General features: G+C 45.6%; 1 protein-coding gene across 3 annotated transcripts in view; it reads right to left on the bottom strand.

The window, feature by feature from the left end:
- Positions 1-698: 698 nt before the first annotated feature.
- EFR3A (EFR3 homolog A) overlaps positions 699-18899 on the bottom strand; it is a 93819-nt gene continuing 75618 nt past the window's right edge. For 2 of the 3 annotated variants that reach the window (XM_060277608.2, XM_088675900.1), the window contains exons 17-25: positions 17346-17477; positions 16929-16996; positions 15158-15285; positions 12941-13032; positions 12530-12578; positions 12172-12275; positions 9965-10014; positions 5556-5650; positions 5249-5415 (exon numbers count right to left, since the gene is read on the bottom strand). In XM_060277608.2, coding sequence (XP_060133591.1) covers positions 5381-5415; positions 5556-5650; positions 9965-10014; positions 12172-12275; positions 12530-12578; positions 12941-13032; positions 15158-15285; positions 16929-16996; positions 17346-17477 — 753 coding nt within the window. In that variant the 3' untranslated portion in view covers positions 5249-5380. Of the gene's footprint in view, positions 5416-5516; positions 5651-9964; positions 10015-12171; positions 12276-12529; positions 12579-12940; positions 13033-15157; positions 15286-16928; positions 16997-17345; positions 17478-18899 lie in introns of all 3 variants that reach the window. The other variant, XM_060277610.2, reaches the window with a different exon arrangement.

The following is an 18899-nucleotide window of genomic DNA, read 5'->3' as shown; positions in this document are numbered from 1 at the left end:
CAAGACGAATGCGTCTTGCGATCTGATGGTGACTCGCAAGACGAATTCGTTTTGCGAAAAATTCATCTTGCGAATCGCAGTTTCCCATAGGAATGCATTGGAACTTAATTAATGTGTCCCTATGGGCAAAAAAAAAAAGACATTTCAATGCATTCCTATGGGAAACCGTGATTCGCAAGACGAATTTTTCACAAGACGAATTGACTCTTCGTCTTGCGAGGCACCACTGTATCCTGTATCAAAGTATATCAGTATACAGTGCAGAAGATATGTAGTTATGTTCTCTGGATTTCCTGTGGATTTTAACACATTATAAACAGTTGTTAAGGGGAAAGCAATTTAAGGCCCTCCCTAAGCTCTTTGCACCACAGCAAAAACCTACAGATATGGTTACCTGTAATTTTTCCTCCCTGAAGCAAAAATTAAGTTTGGAAGGGAAGTTATTTTAATCATGAGAAAGACAAGTGGGAGTCCAAATTTTCCCTGTTATTATTTTTAATGAGAAAAAACCCTGTAAAATAATCCATTGGTGTGGGGCATCTGGGTGTAGTTTCATTAAAACAGACTGGGGGGCCAAATTTGGCCCACAGACCAGAGATTTCCCTATCCTTGGCTCAGCACATCATGAGGCCATTAAAAGCCTAAGGCAAGCATAATATACCATGTGATTTCAGGAAGACATGCGCAAACAATGTGGCTTATTTTCACTTTTCCCTTTATTTGCTTAAATGCTGTATAGAAGATTACAGAAAGTGTGTCCTACATTTCACAAAAGCTTTTCATTAGGTAAAAGTCAGGGAAACATGAGCGGTGAAAGGAATAAACTAGCCATATTTTCACTCTGGACAATTTGCAAATCTGAAGCGTGTGAATCTGCGCTTTTTAGGTTTAGCAGTGTTTTTCCCCCCAGAGAGTTAGGAAGCTAGAGAAAGAAATGAAAACAAAGTTCTGGGCTGTGTGGATCCCAGGAAAGGAGTTTGAGTGTTCACACTTGAATCCCAACTGGTCTGTAGAGATCTGTACCAGGCGACATTTCCCACACAGGGGTTTGTGTTGGTTGGATAAAGTGACATACTTCAAATGGATACTGTCAGGGATGTAGTGACTACTCTTGAGTAACAACCTTCCACATGCTTGTCTTTCAGACATTTTTATTGGTGCACATTATTTACAGTGTAACGAACTACTGATTCCATGTCTACCCGCTCGAGTCAGATTCCTGCACTGCCCCCCTCCGCGTTCTGGACCAACATAAAAGCCTCGGAACTGAGAAGCGCCCTTTCCTCCTCCTCAATTCCAGCGTCAGGGGGACGGGTCTTCTGTCTGACCGATTCCTGTCCTCTCTATCCGCCTCCCTTTCTTCCTGCCTATGGAGCAGGGGCTCTTGGATGCTGCCAGAGCCCTGGCTCTCCCTCTCCGTTCCCTGACTCCCTCCATCAGACCCTTCGCTCTCATGACTGCTGGGAGACGGGCTGCTTCGGATGAAGGGGGGGGTTCTCTATAAGCCCTCCCCCTTACAGATACCGAGAAGAATAATAAAGTCAGCTTTAACATACTATGAATGCTAGGTCCCGGTGCACAACCCCCCCTCCAAAACTATTGGCTGCTACAAGTCTTTAAAATATATATTTATTACATACAATGCAATACTGGAAGTGTGCAAGCAAAGGGGAGTTTTTTAGACACTTTGGTGGTGCTTCGTTCACACACACCACTGAAGCAAAAGGGAAATCACATCTGTAGGGCTCAAGGTGTGGTTCTGGGGGGGGGATTGCTGTTTCACTCCGAATTTAGGTTTTGTGGGGGGAAAGCTACGGTAAGTGCAACAAGTGTTCCTGGCTCACGAGAATTTCGCACAAATTCCCCCCCTTCTGTTTTCTGAATGCTGTTTTCCCCCCCTCATAAATTGATGGAGAATAGTTGGGGAGGTGGGGGGGGGGAAGCAGGATAAATCTTTGGCACAACACTCAATACTCCATGTTATCTACAGAACAACAGGGAAGGGCAACAGCCCTGCTGATTATTATCACATTCTTTACACAACATGTTGCAGTTCAGCTTCAACAGAATATTACACTCTAACCTTGCACAGGCAATGTGTTGGTACCAAACACATGGGCCTACAAAATTTAATGCAACCATTATATCCAGTAAAGCACATACAAAAGTAAAGCACATAGAAGTAAAGCACAGTCATACCTCATGTTGCGTTAGGTTCATGTTGCGTCCTTTCGGCTTGCGAACGCGACAAACCTGGAAGTGTTTACTTCCAGGTTTCGCCGCGCAGGTGCAGAAGCGTTCTGTGAGCTTCGCATATGCGCAGAATTTTGGACTTTTCAGGGTGCAAACGGCACCCCAGAACGGATCGTGTCCGCAACGAGAGGTACCACTGTGTGCTATCGCTGGACAACAACATTCTAAACTTATACAAGTTTCGTCAACTACAAAGATTTGCTAAACACACATACACAGGGAGAGGGGGAGAGAGAGAGAGAGAGAGAGAGGAGAGAGAGAAAGAGAGGAAGAGGGAGAGAGAGAAATACTTCACGCCCATTTCACAGTTCGGCACATTATGAAATACTTATCTTCTTCAAAATTCCTTTACCATATCCCTTGCCATATCAAATATATAACTTGCTTTCCCTTTAATTGCTCCGAAGTTCTCATTAACAAAATACTCTGCATTTCAAAACCACAATTTGTAAAAAAATTATATTCCTTTAGAAGGGGAGGGGGGGATAGTGCAATTCCAGAGACCCCAACACAAAGCTTCTTGCCTTTGAAGCAAGACGCCCTGACCGTGGGTCGGTGATGCAGCCCCACAAACATGGGGCAAATCCTCCAACTGCCAGCAGTGGGTGGAAGGGGGTGCCCCATATGGGACAGTCAGCACTAGGAGCCTCATGCATGCACGGGTCTCCACATTATAGCCTTTGGCAGGATGCACAGCACATTCCTATCACAACAAGTGTTTAAGGCTCCAAAACATTATATAGAGCTTTCCGGGTCATGCGGCCAGCGTGACTATACCGCTTCTGGCGCAATGGAACACCGTGCCGGAAACCAGAGCGCACAGAAATGCAATTTACCTTCCCGTCGCAGTGGTACCTATTTATCTACTTGCACTGGCGTGCTTTCGAACTGCTAGGTTGGCAGGAGCTGGGTCACAGCAACGGGAGCTCACCCCGTTGCGGGGATTCGAACTGCCAACCTTCTGATCAGCAAGCCCAAGAGGCTCAGTGGTTTAGACCATGGTGCCACCTGCGTCCGATATGGAGCACTGCCACTGAAAGGAACACACACTATTATGGCCTGCACCAGGGTGCCGATCCAACAGGACGAAGCACACATGTGACACAGGGAACCATGCGTGAGTTTTCCCAGGCTGAAAGTCCAATCTAAGAAGAAATGTGCAAGTCAAGTTGCTGCCAATCACTCGGGGTGGGGTGAATACCAGACTCCACAAACAGATAATTGGTAGCAACAAATGCTACTCGTATGCAGCTTTAGTTCCTGGGCTGGGATTTTAGTGGCTAGGCTCCCAGAAAGGATACTGCAATTGCTTCACACTGACTGGCTGTTTTGCTGCTGCATCATGAAGAGCTAAGGCAGGCATCCCCAAACTTCGGCCCTCCAGATGTGTTGGAATACAATTCTCATCATCCCTGACCACTGCTCCTGTTAGCTAGGGATCATGGGAGTTGTAGGCCAAAACATCTGGAGGGCCGCAGGTTGGGGATGCCTGAGCTAAGGCATGGTTTGGCTACGCATTTTGTCTGAACCCAGGCTTAGCTTTCTCCAGGCAAACTGCAGGTTGTAAGCCCAAACTTTTTTCAAAGAGGGCCAGATTTGATGAAGTGAACATGCGTGAGGGCCGACCAAAGTTGTTGACCTTTTTTTTTTAAGGATTGAAGTTGTGCAGCTTTTTTACGATTTTACCCCAAAGTTATTGAGCTTTTTAAAGAATTCAAGCAGTTTAGCTTTTTATTGGATTGAGGTTGTTGAGGTTTCTTTAGGATTTTACACCAGGAAATTAACTGCCATAGGGGTCGGATTAAACTGACCGGTGGCCCAGAATTGGCCCCAGAAACGGACTTTGGACATCCCTGCCCTAGGACAAACCTTCATTACTGCTTGTGGTTTGTCTGCAGCCTGGGTTTTGACCATGTGAATTAAGCCAAACCATAGCTTAGCTCCATGCAGTGCAGAAGTAAAATGACTTGGGAGGTGTGATGCAGCTGCAATATTGTCTCTAGGATCTAACACAGGGGTCCCCAGACTTACTGGCGTTTGGGCCGGTTCCCACCGCGCCGATCGCACGGCGGGCCGGCGGGCGGGGGAGTGCGCGCCCGTGCGCATGTGCACGGGCGCTTACTGGCGCGGTGGCACACTTCCAGGGTGGAAAAAGCGCCAAAGATCCGTTGTGCGCATGCGTATGGGCCTCCCCCGACCCGGAAGTGCACCAGAAATGACCTCTTCCGGGTCAAAGGATTTTCGGTGCTTTTTTCCCGACCCGGAAGAGCGCTGCCGCGCTGCGCGCCGTAAGAGCAGGTGGCGTCGTCGTGCGTCGTCGCGGGCCGGATTGGCAGCCCAATTGGGCCGCATCCGGCCCCCGGGCCATAGTTTGGGGACCCCTGATCTAACATGACCACTGATCTAACATGACCACTGTGTGTACACAACTTCCTCTCCATGCATGGATTATCTTCCTCATTTCAACAACTTGCAAAAATTCAAACGTCTTTCAAGCCTGTTTATAACTCTCATAGTTCCTTCCTGGGAACTGTAAATTCTATGCCATTAAAGAGCTACCCAGCGCTGTAAATATATCAGTCTTGCCAAAAACACGTATGTCAAAACAGGTTACAAAAACTCATGGTTAAAAAAAAGAGAAAGGAGCCCATCCAATACTACACTTGAAACTGTAGTCTAAAAATTACAAAATGCTAAGATATAATAAACAAATCAGAGGGGGTGGGATGAAAGAAAGGTTTTCCTTCCAATTTGTAATAGTTTTTTTTAAAAAAATGTCTTGAATTCAGTTGAGATGAATAAGGACCCCTCCTTATTTCATTATAAAGATTTGTGCTCACGAGCAATCCTGCTTTCAATACTGCTTGTGCCTGCAAAGGTTCTGGGTGGAAATACTTCTTTGTTTCCAATCGGTGCATGTCCCACGGCTTCCCTGCTGAAATCCTGAAACATTTCATGCCACAAATGTTCTCTTCCTTTCTCTTGTCCTGTTCATGTTGCACAATAGCGCAGGAGTGCCCCTCCAGCTGGCAATAGTGCAGTTAACACTGGGGAAAACATGACAGAACTACTAATAAAGTAACTAATTGTGTGGAAAGTCCGGTATAGATCTATCGCTAATGCACTATTACTGGGACGCAGCAGAAGTGTTGGAGAATTCACCTATAAAAACAAAACAAAAACATATTCAAAATATAACGTGATCTGCTCTGGGCAGACACCCCATTAAACTCGATGAAACAATTTTCTGAGAAGCCAAAAACCTGTCTTTTTGACGAATTCAGAGGACACTCAATACACACAAAGATCAGGAAACTTCATCTCGTAGACTGGGATGGACCGGTAATGGTTGTGTCCAGTGTTAATCGCCACCGTTCCAGAAGGGCTCGGAGGAGGCCTGGAGAAGATGGAGAACAAATCAAGGCATCGTTTTTAGGCTTTGCTGCATGCTCACAATTTTATTTCTCTTGCTTTTAAGTGCTTGTGATAAGGCACTCCTTTCAGGTTGTCTCCTGCCTGGGGTACTGTTAGGAAAAATACTGGGGTGATAAAGGGTTTGCCTGGACAACCCTATCCATACCAGACGTCGGTCAGATCAATGAACAGGAATTTATTCAGCATTGAAATGGACACCACTTTAGGGTGGGGTCACTTGGGAAGGGAAGAAAGTGCCGAGCAGATTGAAAGATACAGCCATATTTATGCTTTAAGCATCTAAACAACAGCTATTCTGTCCAGCTAAGTCATAGCTGGACAGAATAGCTGTTGTTTAGGAATGCTTAAAGCATAAATATGGCTGTATCTTTCAATCCTTCCTGCTGGTGGAAGGATAACAGAGAGGGAGCTGGTCTAACCTCTTTGGGGAGGGGATTCCACAATATGGGAACAGCCACAGAAAACGCTCCCCTTCTGTCACCACTAACTGTGCCTTTGAGATCAATGGGGCCAAGAGAAGGTGACCTTTCTTAGCAACCAGACAGGTTTGTATACAGAGATGCAAAATGTCAGGTAGACTAGGATTCACCTAGTTGCCCTACCAGGTAGACTAGGATTCACCTAGTTGCCCTACCAAGTCCAGGGTCCACTAGACAGATTCCTCACTGGCCTTGCAGACAACTTCATTGTCCAGAAAGTGGGAGAAGCAACAAGAGGATCAGCCATTTTAGATCTGGTCCTAACCAATAGTGATGACTTGGTTAGTGGGGTAGAAGTGGCAGGATCATTAGGTGGGAGTGACCATGCTCTTTTGGAGTTTATTATCCAGCGGAAAGGAGCAACCAAGCATACTAAGGTCCAAATTCTAGACTTTAAGAAAGCCAACTTCAGAAAACTTAGGGAAACGCTGGGTGAAATCCCATGGACAGTAATACTAAAAGGGAAGGGAGTTTATGATGGTTGGGAGTTTGTTAAAAGGGAGATATTAAAAGCACAACTTCAGGCAATACCAATGAGACGGAAACATGGAAGGTGCCTAAAGAAGCCAGGCTGGCTATCTAAAGAACTTTTGACTGAGTTAAGATTTAAAAGGGATATGTACAAAAAATGGAAAAGGGGGGAAATCTCCAGAGAGGAATTCAAACATATAGCCAGCACGTGTAGAGACAAAGTCAGAAAAGCTAAAGCACAGAATGAACTCAGGCTCGCTAGAGAGGTTAAAAGCAACAAAAAGGGCTTTTATGGGTATGTCCGTAGCAAAAGGAAAAACAAGGAAACAGTGGGGTCACTCAGAGGAGAAGATGGTGAAATGCAAACAGGGGACAGAGAAAGGGCAGAACTCCTCAATGCCTTCTTTGCCTCAGTCTTCTCCAAGAAAGAAAACAACGCCCGACCTGAAGAATATGGAGCAGATGATTCAGCAGGGGAAACACAGCCCAGAATAAGTAAGGAGGTAGTACAAGAATACTTGGCTAGTTTAGATGTATTCCAGGGCCAGATGAACTACATCCAAGAGTATTAAAAGAACTGGCAGAGGTGATTTCAGAACCACTGGCAATAATCTTTGAAAATTCCTGGAGAACAGGCGAAGTTCCAGCAGACTGGAGGAGGGCAAATGTTGTCCCTATTTTCAAAAAGGGGAAAAGAGAGGACCCAAACAATTACCGCCCAGTCAGCCTGACATCAATACCAGGAAAGATTCTAGAGCAGATCATTAAGCAAACAGTCTGTGAGCACCTAGAAAGAAACTCTGTGATCACTAAAAGTCAGCATGGGTTCCTGAAAAATAAGTCATGTCAGCAAGGCCTTTGACAAGGTGCCCCATGATATTCTTGTAAAGAAGCTGGTAAAATGTGGGCTAGACAATGCTACCATTCAGTGGATTTGTAACTGGCTTACTGACCGAACCCAAAGGGTGCTCATCAATGGCTCCTCCTCATCCTGGAGAGTAGTGACTAGTGGGGTGCCACAGGGTTCTGTCTTGGGCCCAGTCTTGTTCAACATCTTTATCAATGACTTGGATGATGGGCTTGAGGGCATCCTGAGCAAGTTTGCAGATGACACCAAATTGGGAGGGGTGGCTAACACCCCAGAGGACAGGATCACACTTCAGAATGACCTTAACAGATTAGACAACTGGGCCAAAGCAAACAAGATGAATTTTAACAAGGAGAAATGTAAAGTACTACACTTGGGCAAAAAAAATGAAAGGCACAAATACAGGATGGGAGACACCTGGCTTGAGAGCAGTACATGTGAAAAGGATCTAGGAGTCTTGGTAGACCACAAACTTGACATGAGTCAGCAGTGTGATGCAGCAGCTAAAAAAGCCAATGCAATTCTGGGCTGCATCAATAGGAGTATAGCATCTAGATCAAGGGAAGTAATAGTACCACTGTATTCTGCTCTGGTCAGACCTCACCTGGAGTACTGTGTCCAGTTCTGGGCACCACAGTTCAAGAAGGATACTGATAAGCTGGAACGTGTCCAGAAGAGGGCAACCAAAATGGTCAAAGGCCTGGAAACGATGCCTTATGAGGAACGGCTTAGGGAGCTGGGTATGTTTAGCCTGGAGAAGAGAAGGTTAAGGGGTGATATGATAACCATGTTCAAATATATAAAAGGATGTCATATAGAGGAGGGAGAAAGGTTGTTTTCTGCTGCTCCAGAGAAGCGGACACGGAGCAACAGATTCAAACTACAAGAAAGAAAATTCCACCTAAACATTAGGAAGAACTTCCTGACAGTAAGAGCTGTTCGGCAGTGGAATTTGCTGCCAAGGAGTGTGGTGGAGTCTCCTTCTTTGGAGGTCTTTAAGCAGAGGCTTGACAGCCATCTGTCAGGAATGCTTTGATGGTGTTTCCTGCTTGGCAGGGGGTTGGACTGGATGGCCCTTGTGGTCTCTTCCAACTCTATGATTCTATGATTCTAGTCGCCACTGACCCTAGAAAACCTTGCCCAGGTTGTTTTATGCTAGTTAAACTTGTCAGTTTGCATTTCTTAGTACAGAAAGTATTGATCTGATGTGTAGAGATCTTTCCTACTCTAATTTAATTCAAGAGGGTTCTGGAACCTTCTCTGTGTGAAAGAAGCTTCATGATGTTTGGGTTATTCCTTCAGAGAAGCCGAGTACAGCTGGTTTAAACTGGTTCTGTTATCTCCTCTGTCAAAGTCATGCTGACTATAAAAGTAAGGCCAGAAGGAGCCTGAGTTTCACTTACTTTTTCTATCTATTATCCATTTGGTGTGGTGTTCTGTATGCTTAGTGTTAAGGTTTAGTCTTATTATAAGTTACTGTAAGTTTCAGTTAAGACTGCTGCAAGTGGATTTTTCATGGACAGTGTCAATCCTGAATGTATTAGATTTTTGACCGTTCTGCTCATTTGCCTTCAAGTAGCAGTAAAGCTCCGCTGGATGAAATACAATTGCCTCTGGTCTATTTTGGGGGAATTCTGCAACGTGTTTAAGTTGTTACTCTGCTAACTATATGCTGGAATCTACTCTGGATCAATCTTGAGTAGAATTCCAATGACAAAACTATTCCGAAGAATCATAGGAAATATACTGTGGGAAAGATGCGATGAAGCCTGTTACAGAGATTGTTACCACCACCCCTCACAGAACTTCAGTGACCAGGGTTTCCTGATGAGAGGGAATACCTGCTAAACCATTCTAACTCTGTAGCGCAGAGATGCTCTTTGAGAAAATCAGTTTAAATCTATTAGACTAACAGTCTAATCCCTCAAAACAGAGGTCGACAACCTAAAGCCCATGGGCTGCTTCCGGCCCATGAGCTTCCTGGAACCAGCCCATGGCCGTTCCGTGGATTGGCATGGGGATTCAATGCTTTTTTTCCCACGGCGCCATTTTTTTTCTTGCCGTGGGGACGGACTTCCGGGTCGGAAGTGTGCTGGAAATAGCGTGTGCGCACGTTCGCGTACATGCTCCTCACCCGGAGGTGTGCCTGTACGCATGCATATACGCTATTTCCAGCGCACTTCCGGGAGAGAGGAGTGCCTGTAGCGCACGCGCGCACGCTATTTCCTGCATTCTTCCACCCCGGAAGAGCGTCAGAAATAGCTTGAGCGCGGGTGCGCATGCTCTGGCCCACCAAGAGGTCTGCCGGGGAGTGGACCGGACCGGCCTCAAAAAATGTTGCCGACCCCTGTCTTAGAAGGAAGTGCTATAGATGTTAATGGGACCCTAGTAAGCATGGATGGGAGTGCAGCCAACACCTATTCTTCACAAACGCAAAACAACTTCCACGAACTCTTACCGAATGGTGCGTTCCAATATCTGTGTCAGCCTGTCGTGGAGCAAGTTTGCCTGCAAGGGAGAATAGATTGGATATTTTAGGGAGTGGGGTGCTGGGTAACCACTGCAACCTTCTGACAAATTGGTCTGGAAAAACAGAGCCAGCAATACCAGCACTGATCTTGTATCAGAATCCACTGGTAACCTAGGGTACCATGAAGTTACTGGGATTGGACATGGTGGTTGTGGGTACCCGCACAGCTGGGATTATCCAATCACATGGAAGCTTGTGCATGAGCAGCTCCTTATGCATTTGGCCTGCGGGAACACATGAATGTATTTTTTTGGGGGGGGGCAGCATGTCTGACACTGGGGACACACCCAGATATGCAGTCCCTTTCCCGGGGACTGCCAGTGATTCACACAACTGATGTGCTGGGGGAGGAGTACACAGCCAGGATTATACCCTTGCAAAAGGGTATAACCATTTCAATGAAGCTTGCCCACACCAAAACGTGTGTCTGTAAGGCACAAATGGTAAATGTAAACTCTTAGGGCAGGGGTGGCTAATCATTTTGGGGGTCAAGGGCCACCTTGAACCTTTGTCAACCCTTCAAGGGCCACAGGTCAAAGCTGCTGACACACAAAAGCAGGAATGGTCAACTTGCCAAAATGGGGAAAGGATTTTTTTATTTAAAAAAAGATGCAAATTTTAGGGTCTCTCATAGGGGAGGGGTTCCACACAAAGCTTTTAGCATCACAGAGAGACCCATAGGAGTGGTTGGGCGAGGAGAGGAATTTTGAGGGGCCAGAATGGCATCATATCACAGCATGGGACCCATCAGAGCAGACAATAACTAAAAATAACAATCTAAAGCTTGCTTTTTATAACAGAAGTAAAAAATAACCAAAAATGGTTTTTTGGTGGGGAGGGTGGACGTAGGTTGCAGTGGGACAATGTGGGTTAACCAGCCCTGTCCCAGGGATTACTATAATGATAATGATTATGATGATTAGTAGTAGTAGTAGTAATAATAATAATATTTGTTTGCCACCCCTATCTGACTGGATTACACACTGGATGGCTCCCAAAAGAATATTAAAAACACGATAAAACATCAAATATTAAAAACTTCCCTTAACAAGGTTGCCTTCACATGTCTTCTAAAAGTCAGATAGCTGTTTATCTCCTTGACATCTGTTGGGAGGGCATTCCACAGGGTGGGTGCAACCACCGAGAAGGTGCTCTGCCTGGCTCCCTGCAACCTCACTTCTCATAGTGAGGGAACTGTCAAAAGGCCCTCAGTGCTCGATCTCAGTGTCCAGGATGAATGATGGTGGTGGAGACGTACCTTCAGGTATACAGGGCCAAAGCCGTTTAGGGCTTTAAAGGTCAGCACCAACACTTTGAATTGTGCTCGGAAATGTACTGGGAGCCAATGCAGATCCTTTAAGACCTATGGTCCCGGCGGCTGCTCCCTGTCACCAGTCTAGCTGCTGCATTCTGGATTAGTTGTCGTTTCCGAGTCACCTTCAAAGGTAGCCCCACGTACAGCACATTGCAGTAGTCCAATATTATGAAAGTTCTGTATGGATATCAGCTGCACAGATACCAGCATCCCAGCATCTATGCACAGAGAACACTCACTGGAGTCGAAAACAAGGCTTCCCATACAAGAATGTCTTAGCTGTCCACATTCATTCTCAGGTGGCTTTGCCCACCTCGAGTCCCACATCTCTACCTGTTACCTCTTCTGCAGCCTCACCTATTCCCTAGAACAGGCTTCCTCAACCTCGGCGCTCCAGATGTCTTTGGCTTACAACTCCCATGATGCCTTGCTAGCAGGACCAGTGGTCAGGGATGATGGGAACTGTAGTCTCAAAACATCTGGAGGGCCGAGGTTGAGGAAGCCTGCCCTAGAAGATTCCTTTGTAATATGCTTGCCAAAGGGTATCTGTATGCGTGGGGGAGGAGGAGGCATCTAAGTATAGAGGGATGTTTGGGACTCCAACTCCCATCAGCCCTAGCCAGAACGGTGAATGGTCGAGGATTATGGGAGCTGCAGTCCCTAGCATCTGGTGGGTGTCATGTTGGCTGTCCCTAGTCCAGAGACAGGAGAGCCTTGGCACTTTCTCTCTGACATTCGTCGCTAATGAGGTCCAACGTACCTGGTGCATCTGTTTAGGCCCTTAGCAGTATCGAGTAGGTAGATCAAGGTAGGGACTTACCTTGGTCTCACACTGTGCAGCAATTTCTTCAAAAGGAGCCTTCTGGAATCTTTCGATCACAAGGCGCCTCCTTTCTTTCTCTTGCTCCTCAAGCCCATTGTTGTCTTTTGGAGAGATGGGGAGAGGGGAAACCAACCAACTTTAAGCCAAGGACTATAAGCTGCTAACAGCATCAACAGAGTAACCAGAAAGGTGGGAGCAAAGGGAAGGGAAACACCAGGGATATTATTCATCCTCATCCCAATTTAGGGGCAACGTATTAAACAAAGGCTGAAGTGAAATAATTCACCCTTGAAGTGAATTATTATGGGAGCATATTATTTTTACTAGTGAATATAGAAATGCAAAACCTTCTTACCTATTGCCTGCTTCAGCGTCTCAAAGGTGATTTCTTCAGTGCTATTTGCCTAAAGAAACAATAGTGTTTAGGGTAATATGTCAATAGTAGTAAAAGGTCAGCCACAATTCATCTTAAGTGTCTCAAATATTTTTTTCCACCCCATAAACAGCCCTTTGAATCACGTGTATGCTTTTTTTCCCTGGTGACATTTTTACTTTAAAAATTTCATGCAGTACCGTGGATCTGCATATGCAAATCACAACCCTGACTACCATAGCTTGTGGTATATAGATAGAGTGAAAGCACTGAAGAATGTTTGGTGGGGGGAGATGCATTATCCATAGCTGTCAAGTTTTCCCTTTTCTTGCGAGGAAACCTATTCAGCATAAGGGAATTTCCATTTTTAAAAAAGGGAGAACTGTTACATACCTTTTCATCCAGGCTGCTGCAGCCAGGCAGAATGTCTACCTGAATTGACAATGTGTCCACGATACTCTTCCTCCTGGACATCCTGTCCTCATCTGAACAAAAAGAGAAATGCCTATCTCGTCAATACATCATTGTATATTCCTGTTTTCTTTGTCCCAAACTGAAGCGAGTCAATCCAAATTTCAGTGGCCCCTCCCAGGCCCCTATGGACTCTGTCTAGCCACACCCCTTGTCTCCAGGCCACACCCCTCACCTGCCTGCTTCACACCCTCTTTGAGTGCTTTTGCCTGGCAGGAATTCATCCTGAAACTCCTATAAGCCCTCTTGCTTGCATGGGTGGAGGCAAAACTGACCCCAAACTGTCAGCGTCAACTAAGTATCTCTGGGAGAAATGTCCTGTGACTTGGTCACCATCAATGAAAAGGCCCTCTCTCCAGTTGTCTTCTAAAATTAAGATAGGCCACTTGCAGGAAAGCATAAAGGTGCCAGAAAGCAGACAAGTTCATAGCTGGTGCCTCCAATTCCTTGGCCATGAACCATCAAGGGCTTTGCAAGAGAATACCAGCAACTTGAATTGTCCGCAGAAGCAGACTGGAAGTCTGTGAAGAGCCAGAGTGGGGCTGCGGTTAGAGTGCTAGGCTGCAATCTGGGAGACGGGGGTTCAAATCCCCGTGTGGCCATGAAGATTACTGGGTGACTTTGGGCAATTACTACCTCTACTTTGCAGGGGTGCTGTGAGGATCACATGGAGGAGAGGAGAGCCCTTGGAGGAAAGGTGGGATATAAATGCAAAGATAGATTAAAAAAAACATTTGGAAAAAATACCTATGAGATGCATACGAATATGCTACATCTACTAGGGTTGCCATCAGTGCCGGATTTACATATAAGCTAAAAAAGCTATAGCTTAGAGCCCCACTCTCTTGGGGCCCCCAAAAAACATTAAAGGAAAAAAGTCTGGTGTACATTTCCAAAATATAAGAAAAAACAAATAAAATAAAACCTACATACAGCAACAGTGTTTTGTGTTGTGTAGGCTCCTATGATGTAAGTAATGGGCCCCGCCTGCTAGCCTGCTCCCTCAAATATCACTGGTTTGCTCATTTCTATATATAGGGGGCCTACATTCTGCATGGACTGGTTGTATGGCAACATGGGCAAATGGCTTTAGATACCTATTAGGTCCATCAATTACCATCTAGCATATATTCAACACAAAAAAGTGACAATTTGTTGTTGACAAAGGACAGCGGGACATATAAAGGTCCCAATTACTTCAGTAGCTTAGGGCCTCATCAAACCTAAATCCGACCCTGGTTGCCGTATTTCAAAAAGTAAAAACCAGGACACCCTGTATGGCAGCCCAAATGTCTACAGTTTTGTGGGTCACAGCTACTAGGAGCAGGGAAAATAAAGGAAAATCGCACAACACTGGGATTTTCTACCTATGAGCATAAGGAGCTTATTTGGCTGTCTCTGGATCCTAACACCATGAAGCTATAACAGGAACAAGCAGTGGCAGCTCCAATTTACCTTTCGACTTGCGCCTGCTTTTATGAGGCTTTTTGCCAGATGGGAATAGAGCTACATTTCCAAAGATGCATAAGAATGGAAATAGAAGCTTTAGGATGACATACCATACAGAAAATTAGAAAAAAAAATGGGGCAGCAGAAAAGTCATCAACGTTTGGGTCAGAATCTAAAGAACTGGGCTACCCGAGAAAGGCTCTGGGTCTCAACTCCTTTGCAATGCTCTGAACTGCATTTAATATGTTAGTGATAGAGAAGGAGCCTGTCCCACCCCCCCAGAGCCAAACATGTATGTGTGCATGTCTTGCTCTGTATAAAGAGACACAGAATCAATAAGACCACTGAGCATGCCTGATCCAAGAAGACTCTGTTGTTCACTAGCAGTGAAATGTATCACAGAGTTTATTCATCCTCAAAGGGCCTCCACGATAGGTATAATAAATAGCTGCAATCAAGAAAGTCAGTATGATATGCTTCTAAAAATGTATGCATATGCATTTCACTCAGATAATATTAGGAGTCTTTGGGATTGTCCTACACCAAGGATGGGGAGCCTGGTTACACTTCCAGTGTTGTTGGACTGCTGGAAAGCACCAAAGGTGCTCCTCCTCCCTTAAAAAAGCAGCTATGATAAATGTTGGTCAATGACTACAGGTGAAGAGGATGCGTGAGCCATCAACGGCTTACCTGTCACAAGTGGTACATATGGCACAGACAGTCTCTCCACGCAGTAGCCGCTGCCACCCAGCGATTCTGCCATTTGGTTGGTCAGGAAGAACAAGCTTGTTTCGTCCTTCTCCAGGGACTTGGGCAGGCTTTAAACCATAATTTGCAATTGTGGATTTCAAACCATTACATAAAAGAAGCAAAGAATGAAAAAAAGAGAGAGGCATGGTTCATTCAGAATGTAGGTTAGAGCGAATTAACCAAAGGTGAATACTGCCATCCTAGATCTTATTCTTAAATAGTATTCAGTACCAACTAGACCGTGGGACGCGGGTGGCGCTGTGGTCTAAACTACAGAGCCTAGGGCTTGCCGATCAGAAGGTCGGCGGTTCAAATCCCCACGACGGGGTGAGCTCCCGTTGCTCGGTCCCAGCTCCTCCCAACCTAGCATTTCGAAAGCATGCCAGTGCAAGTAGATAAATAGGTACCGCTCTGGCAGGAAGGTAAACAGTGTTTCCGTGCACTTCTCTGGTTCACCAGAAGCGGCTTAATCATGCTGGCCACATGACCCGGAAGCTGTTTTGGCTCCCTCGGCCAATGAAGCGAGATGAGCGCCGCAACCCCAGAGTCGTTCACGACTGGACCTAGCGGTCAGGGGTCCCTTTACCTTTACCTACTAGACCAGGGGTGTGCCTTCAAGGTCTTTCTACCAAGCCACACCCCTTCTCCACAGGCCACACCCCTCACTGGCCCTGCTTCACACCTGGAGTGTTTGTACCTGGCTGGAATGTATCCTTGAACTCTGACAATGCCTCTTGCTTGTCTGAATGGAGGATACAGAGCAGTGCAGGGTGCGTGTCAGAACTAAACTACTGCACAAAGGTAAAATTTGCATTCATTGTTCTGTGCACTTTTGCCTCTTGTTCTGCCCGGCGCTGGAATCTGGCTCCAAGAGATTGCTCAGAAGAGAGCATAGCCCTTGAACTGAGAAAGCTCCCCCACTCTTGCATTAAAACCTGGGGAACACAGGAACCTGAAGAACAAGGCAGATCATGTACTCATGATAGCTCAGTTGGTAGAGCATGAGGCTCTTAATCTCAGGGTCATGGGTTCGAGCCCCACATTGGGCAAAAGATTCATGCATTGCTGGAGGTTGGACTAGATGGCCCTCACAGTCCTTTCCAACTCTACAGTTCTATGATTCTGAAGGGACGCGGGTGGCGCTGTGGGTTAAACCACTAAGCCTCTTGGGCTTGTCGATCAGAAGGTCGGCGGTTCGAATCCCTGCGATGGGGTGAGCTCCCGTTGCTCAGTCCCAGCTCCTGCCAACCTAGCAGTTTGAAAGCACGTCAAAGTGCAAGTAGATAAATAGGTACCGCTCTGGCGGGAAGGTAAACAGCGTTTCTGTGTGCTGCTCTGGTTCACCAGCAGCAGCTTAGTCATGCTGGCCACATGACCTGGAAGCTGTACGCTGGCTCCCTCGGCCAATAATGCGAGATGAGCGCTGCAACCCCAGAGTCCGTCATGACTGGACCTAATGGTCAGGGGTCCCTTTACCTTTACTCACAGTCCTTTCCAACTCTACAGTTCTATTATTCTATTTGTCCACCCAGCCCAGTACTGTCTATTCTGAGTTTCAGAGGCTCTCCAGGGTCTTGGGCAGAAGATTGCCTTTTAACTAGACATTGCCTTTTAACTAGACATGCCAGCAACCTGGCATGGTCTTTCACAGTCCTTAAGTCAAAAACATTACTGGTTCTCACGCTTTACGAGTTGTTAAAATTTCACATACTTGCACTTCTCTCGGAAAATTGTTTCAGGTAAAAAATAGGGTGCTTCTACATGTCTGGTTTCAATGACCTGCAACACAAGCAGAAAAACAAGACAGTGTTTGACAATTTTCTCAGTTTGCATTCTATGTTAAAATGTATATGTTTGCAAATAAGTAAGTAAGTAAGTAAATAAATAAATAAATAAATATGCATTGCTAGTGTGGACATGTTTGAGGGATGAGCCTGTTTCCTTTAATCCCCAGCCCATGCCTGCTGTCATTCACAGTGGTCTGTCTTTGCAGTCCATACATATAATTGCCACAAGTAACCCCCAACCCAAATTTGCTTTGGGCTCTTTATTTAGCCAAGCTGGAAGGGCAGTTCTCCTATTGTATCAATGCAAGGCACACTCTCAAAAATCAGAAGCGATACAGCACCTTAGTAACATGTTGGCAAAAAGCAGGAACAGCGATCATCTGGCTCAGGAAGTTGAGGTATGCGGCTACCACTGCCATCACGCTACAGCGATGGAACATGGGCAAGTTGTCTTCGTTAAGGATTGCAATGTCCTACAATGAAAGGAAGGGAAGGCGGAACCTCATTCAAGACTGGCATTGGTCATATTCTTTTTCATATGGGTGAAAAGACTAAGAGCCAGGAAGGTAAAACAGTCCGTCCCCCCGTCCCCCATCCCAGGTCACTGTTAAGTCTTTTGAGTGGAGAAGTCAGTTCAAGTTTTATTTATTTATTTTGAAAGACAAACTAGTCTAAATAGCTTGCGCAGTGCACAACGCATCTTAAAACAGTTTTTCAGGGCATGGGTAGTTATGATCTGACAGTGTGTTGGAGGCAAGGGTTCTCAAACTGCGGTCTATGGACCCTCAGTTATCCAGGAGCTTTGTTCAGGTGGCCGGGGGTAGGGTGGGGTAGTCAGTGAAAAACACCAGCAACAGAATACAACATTAGAAAGAAAAGAAGCAATAAAAACAAAAACCACGCAGCACATAGCACACTGCAATTGCTACAACAAACAAGGGGGAAATACGTATGAAGGAGTCTGCCAATATCCTCAACAATTTTCAAGTGGCCTGTGGGATTTATTCATTTATTTTTTTGAAAAAACAAAACAAAAACCCCAGGTTAGAGAATTCACAGTTTAAGCACATTCAGGATCACCTTAAATTAACAGCTTTCAGTGTTGTTGTTTTTAACTGTATGCAAAACAGTCAAGTAATTCATTCCACACTCACCTAGGATGACATTTTTTTATAAAAAAAGCAAGATCTACCATAAGAATAAAATTACCAAATACACCACTTGTTACCACTGAGAAGAGAGCCCCCAGGAAGTAGGGGCCAGGAGGGTGGAGAGGTGTTGTTCTCCTGGCTTCCCAACATGGAAATTGCTGCCAGTAACTGAGAGGAAGAGGGGCTAAGTGACAGGGAAGTTGGTAACGCTGTGACAGTGGTGAAGTCAGCCAGTGGCCACAGGTAGTGCTAGCAATGGCTGAACAGGGATGGGCAGGTGTCAGAAAAGCCCACCCCCACCCATCCCAGGAACACTGGGAACACTGTACTTCTCATTTCTGAGCCTGCTCTACACATCAACTAAGCTTTATTTTGAAACTGCAACGTGTACAAAAAGAAGGTGAGATTCTCAAGGTGCAAAATGATGCAGCAGGTAAATCCAAAGCGTACAAAATAAGTGCACCGCGGATTGTATACAGTGGTGCCTCGCTTAACAAATGCCCTGCTTAACAAAATTTCCGCTTAACGAAAGGATTTTTCGAGCGGAGGTTGCCTCGCTAGACGAATTTGTTTTATGAAAAATTCGTCTAGCGAATCGCGGTTTCCCATAGGAATGCATTGAAATTCAATTAATGCGTTCCTATGGGCAAAAACAAACAAACAAACCCCCCCCCCCAATTCAATTCATTCCTATGGGATTCGCTAGACAAATTTTTCATTATAAGAAAAGATCCGAGGAACGAA

Source organism: Zootoca vivipara, chromosome 8 (genome assembly GCF_965207765.1).
Source record: "Zootoca vivipara chromosome 8, rZooViv2.hap1.1, whole genome shotgun sequence".
NCBI classification, from domain to species: domain Eukaryota; kingdom Metazoa; phylum Chordata; class Lepidosauria; order Squamata; family Lacertidae; genus Zootoca; species Zootoca vivipara.
Note: the sequence above shows the minus strand (reverse complement) of the source record. Positions and strands in the feature narration are given on the sequence as shown.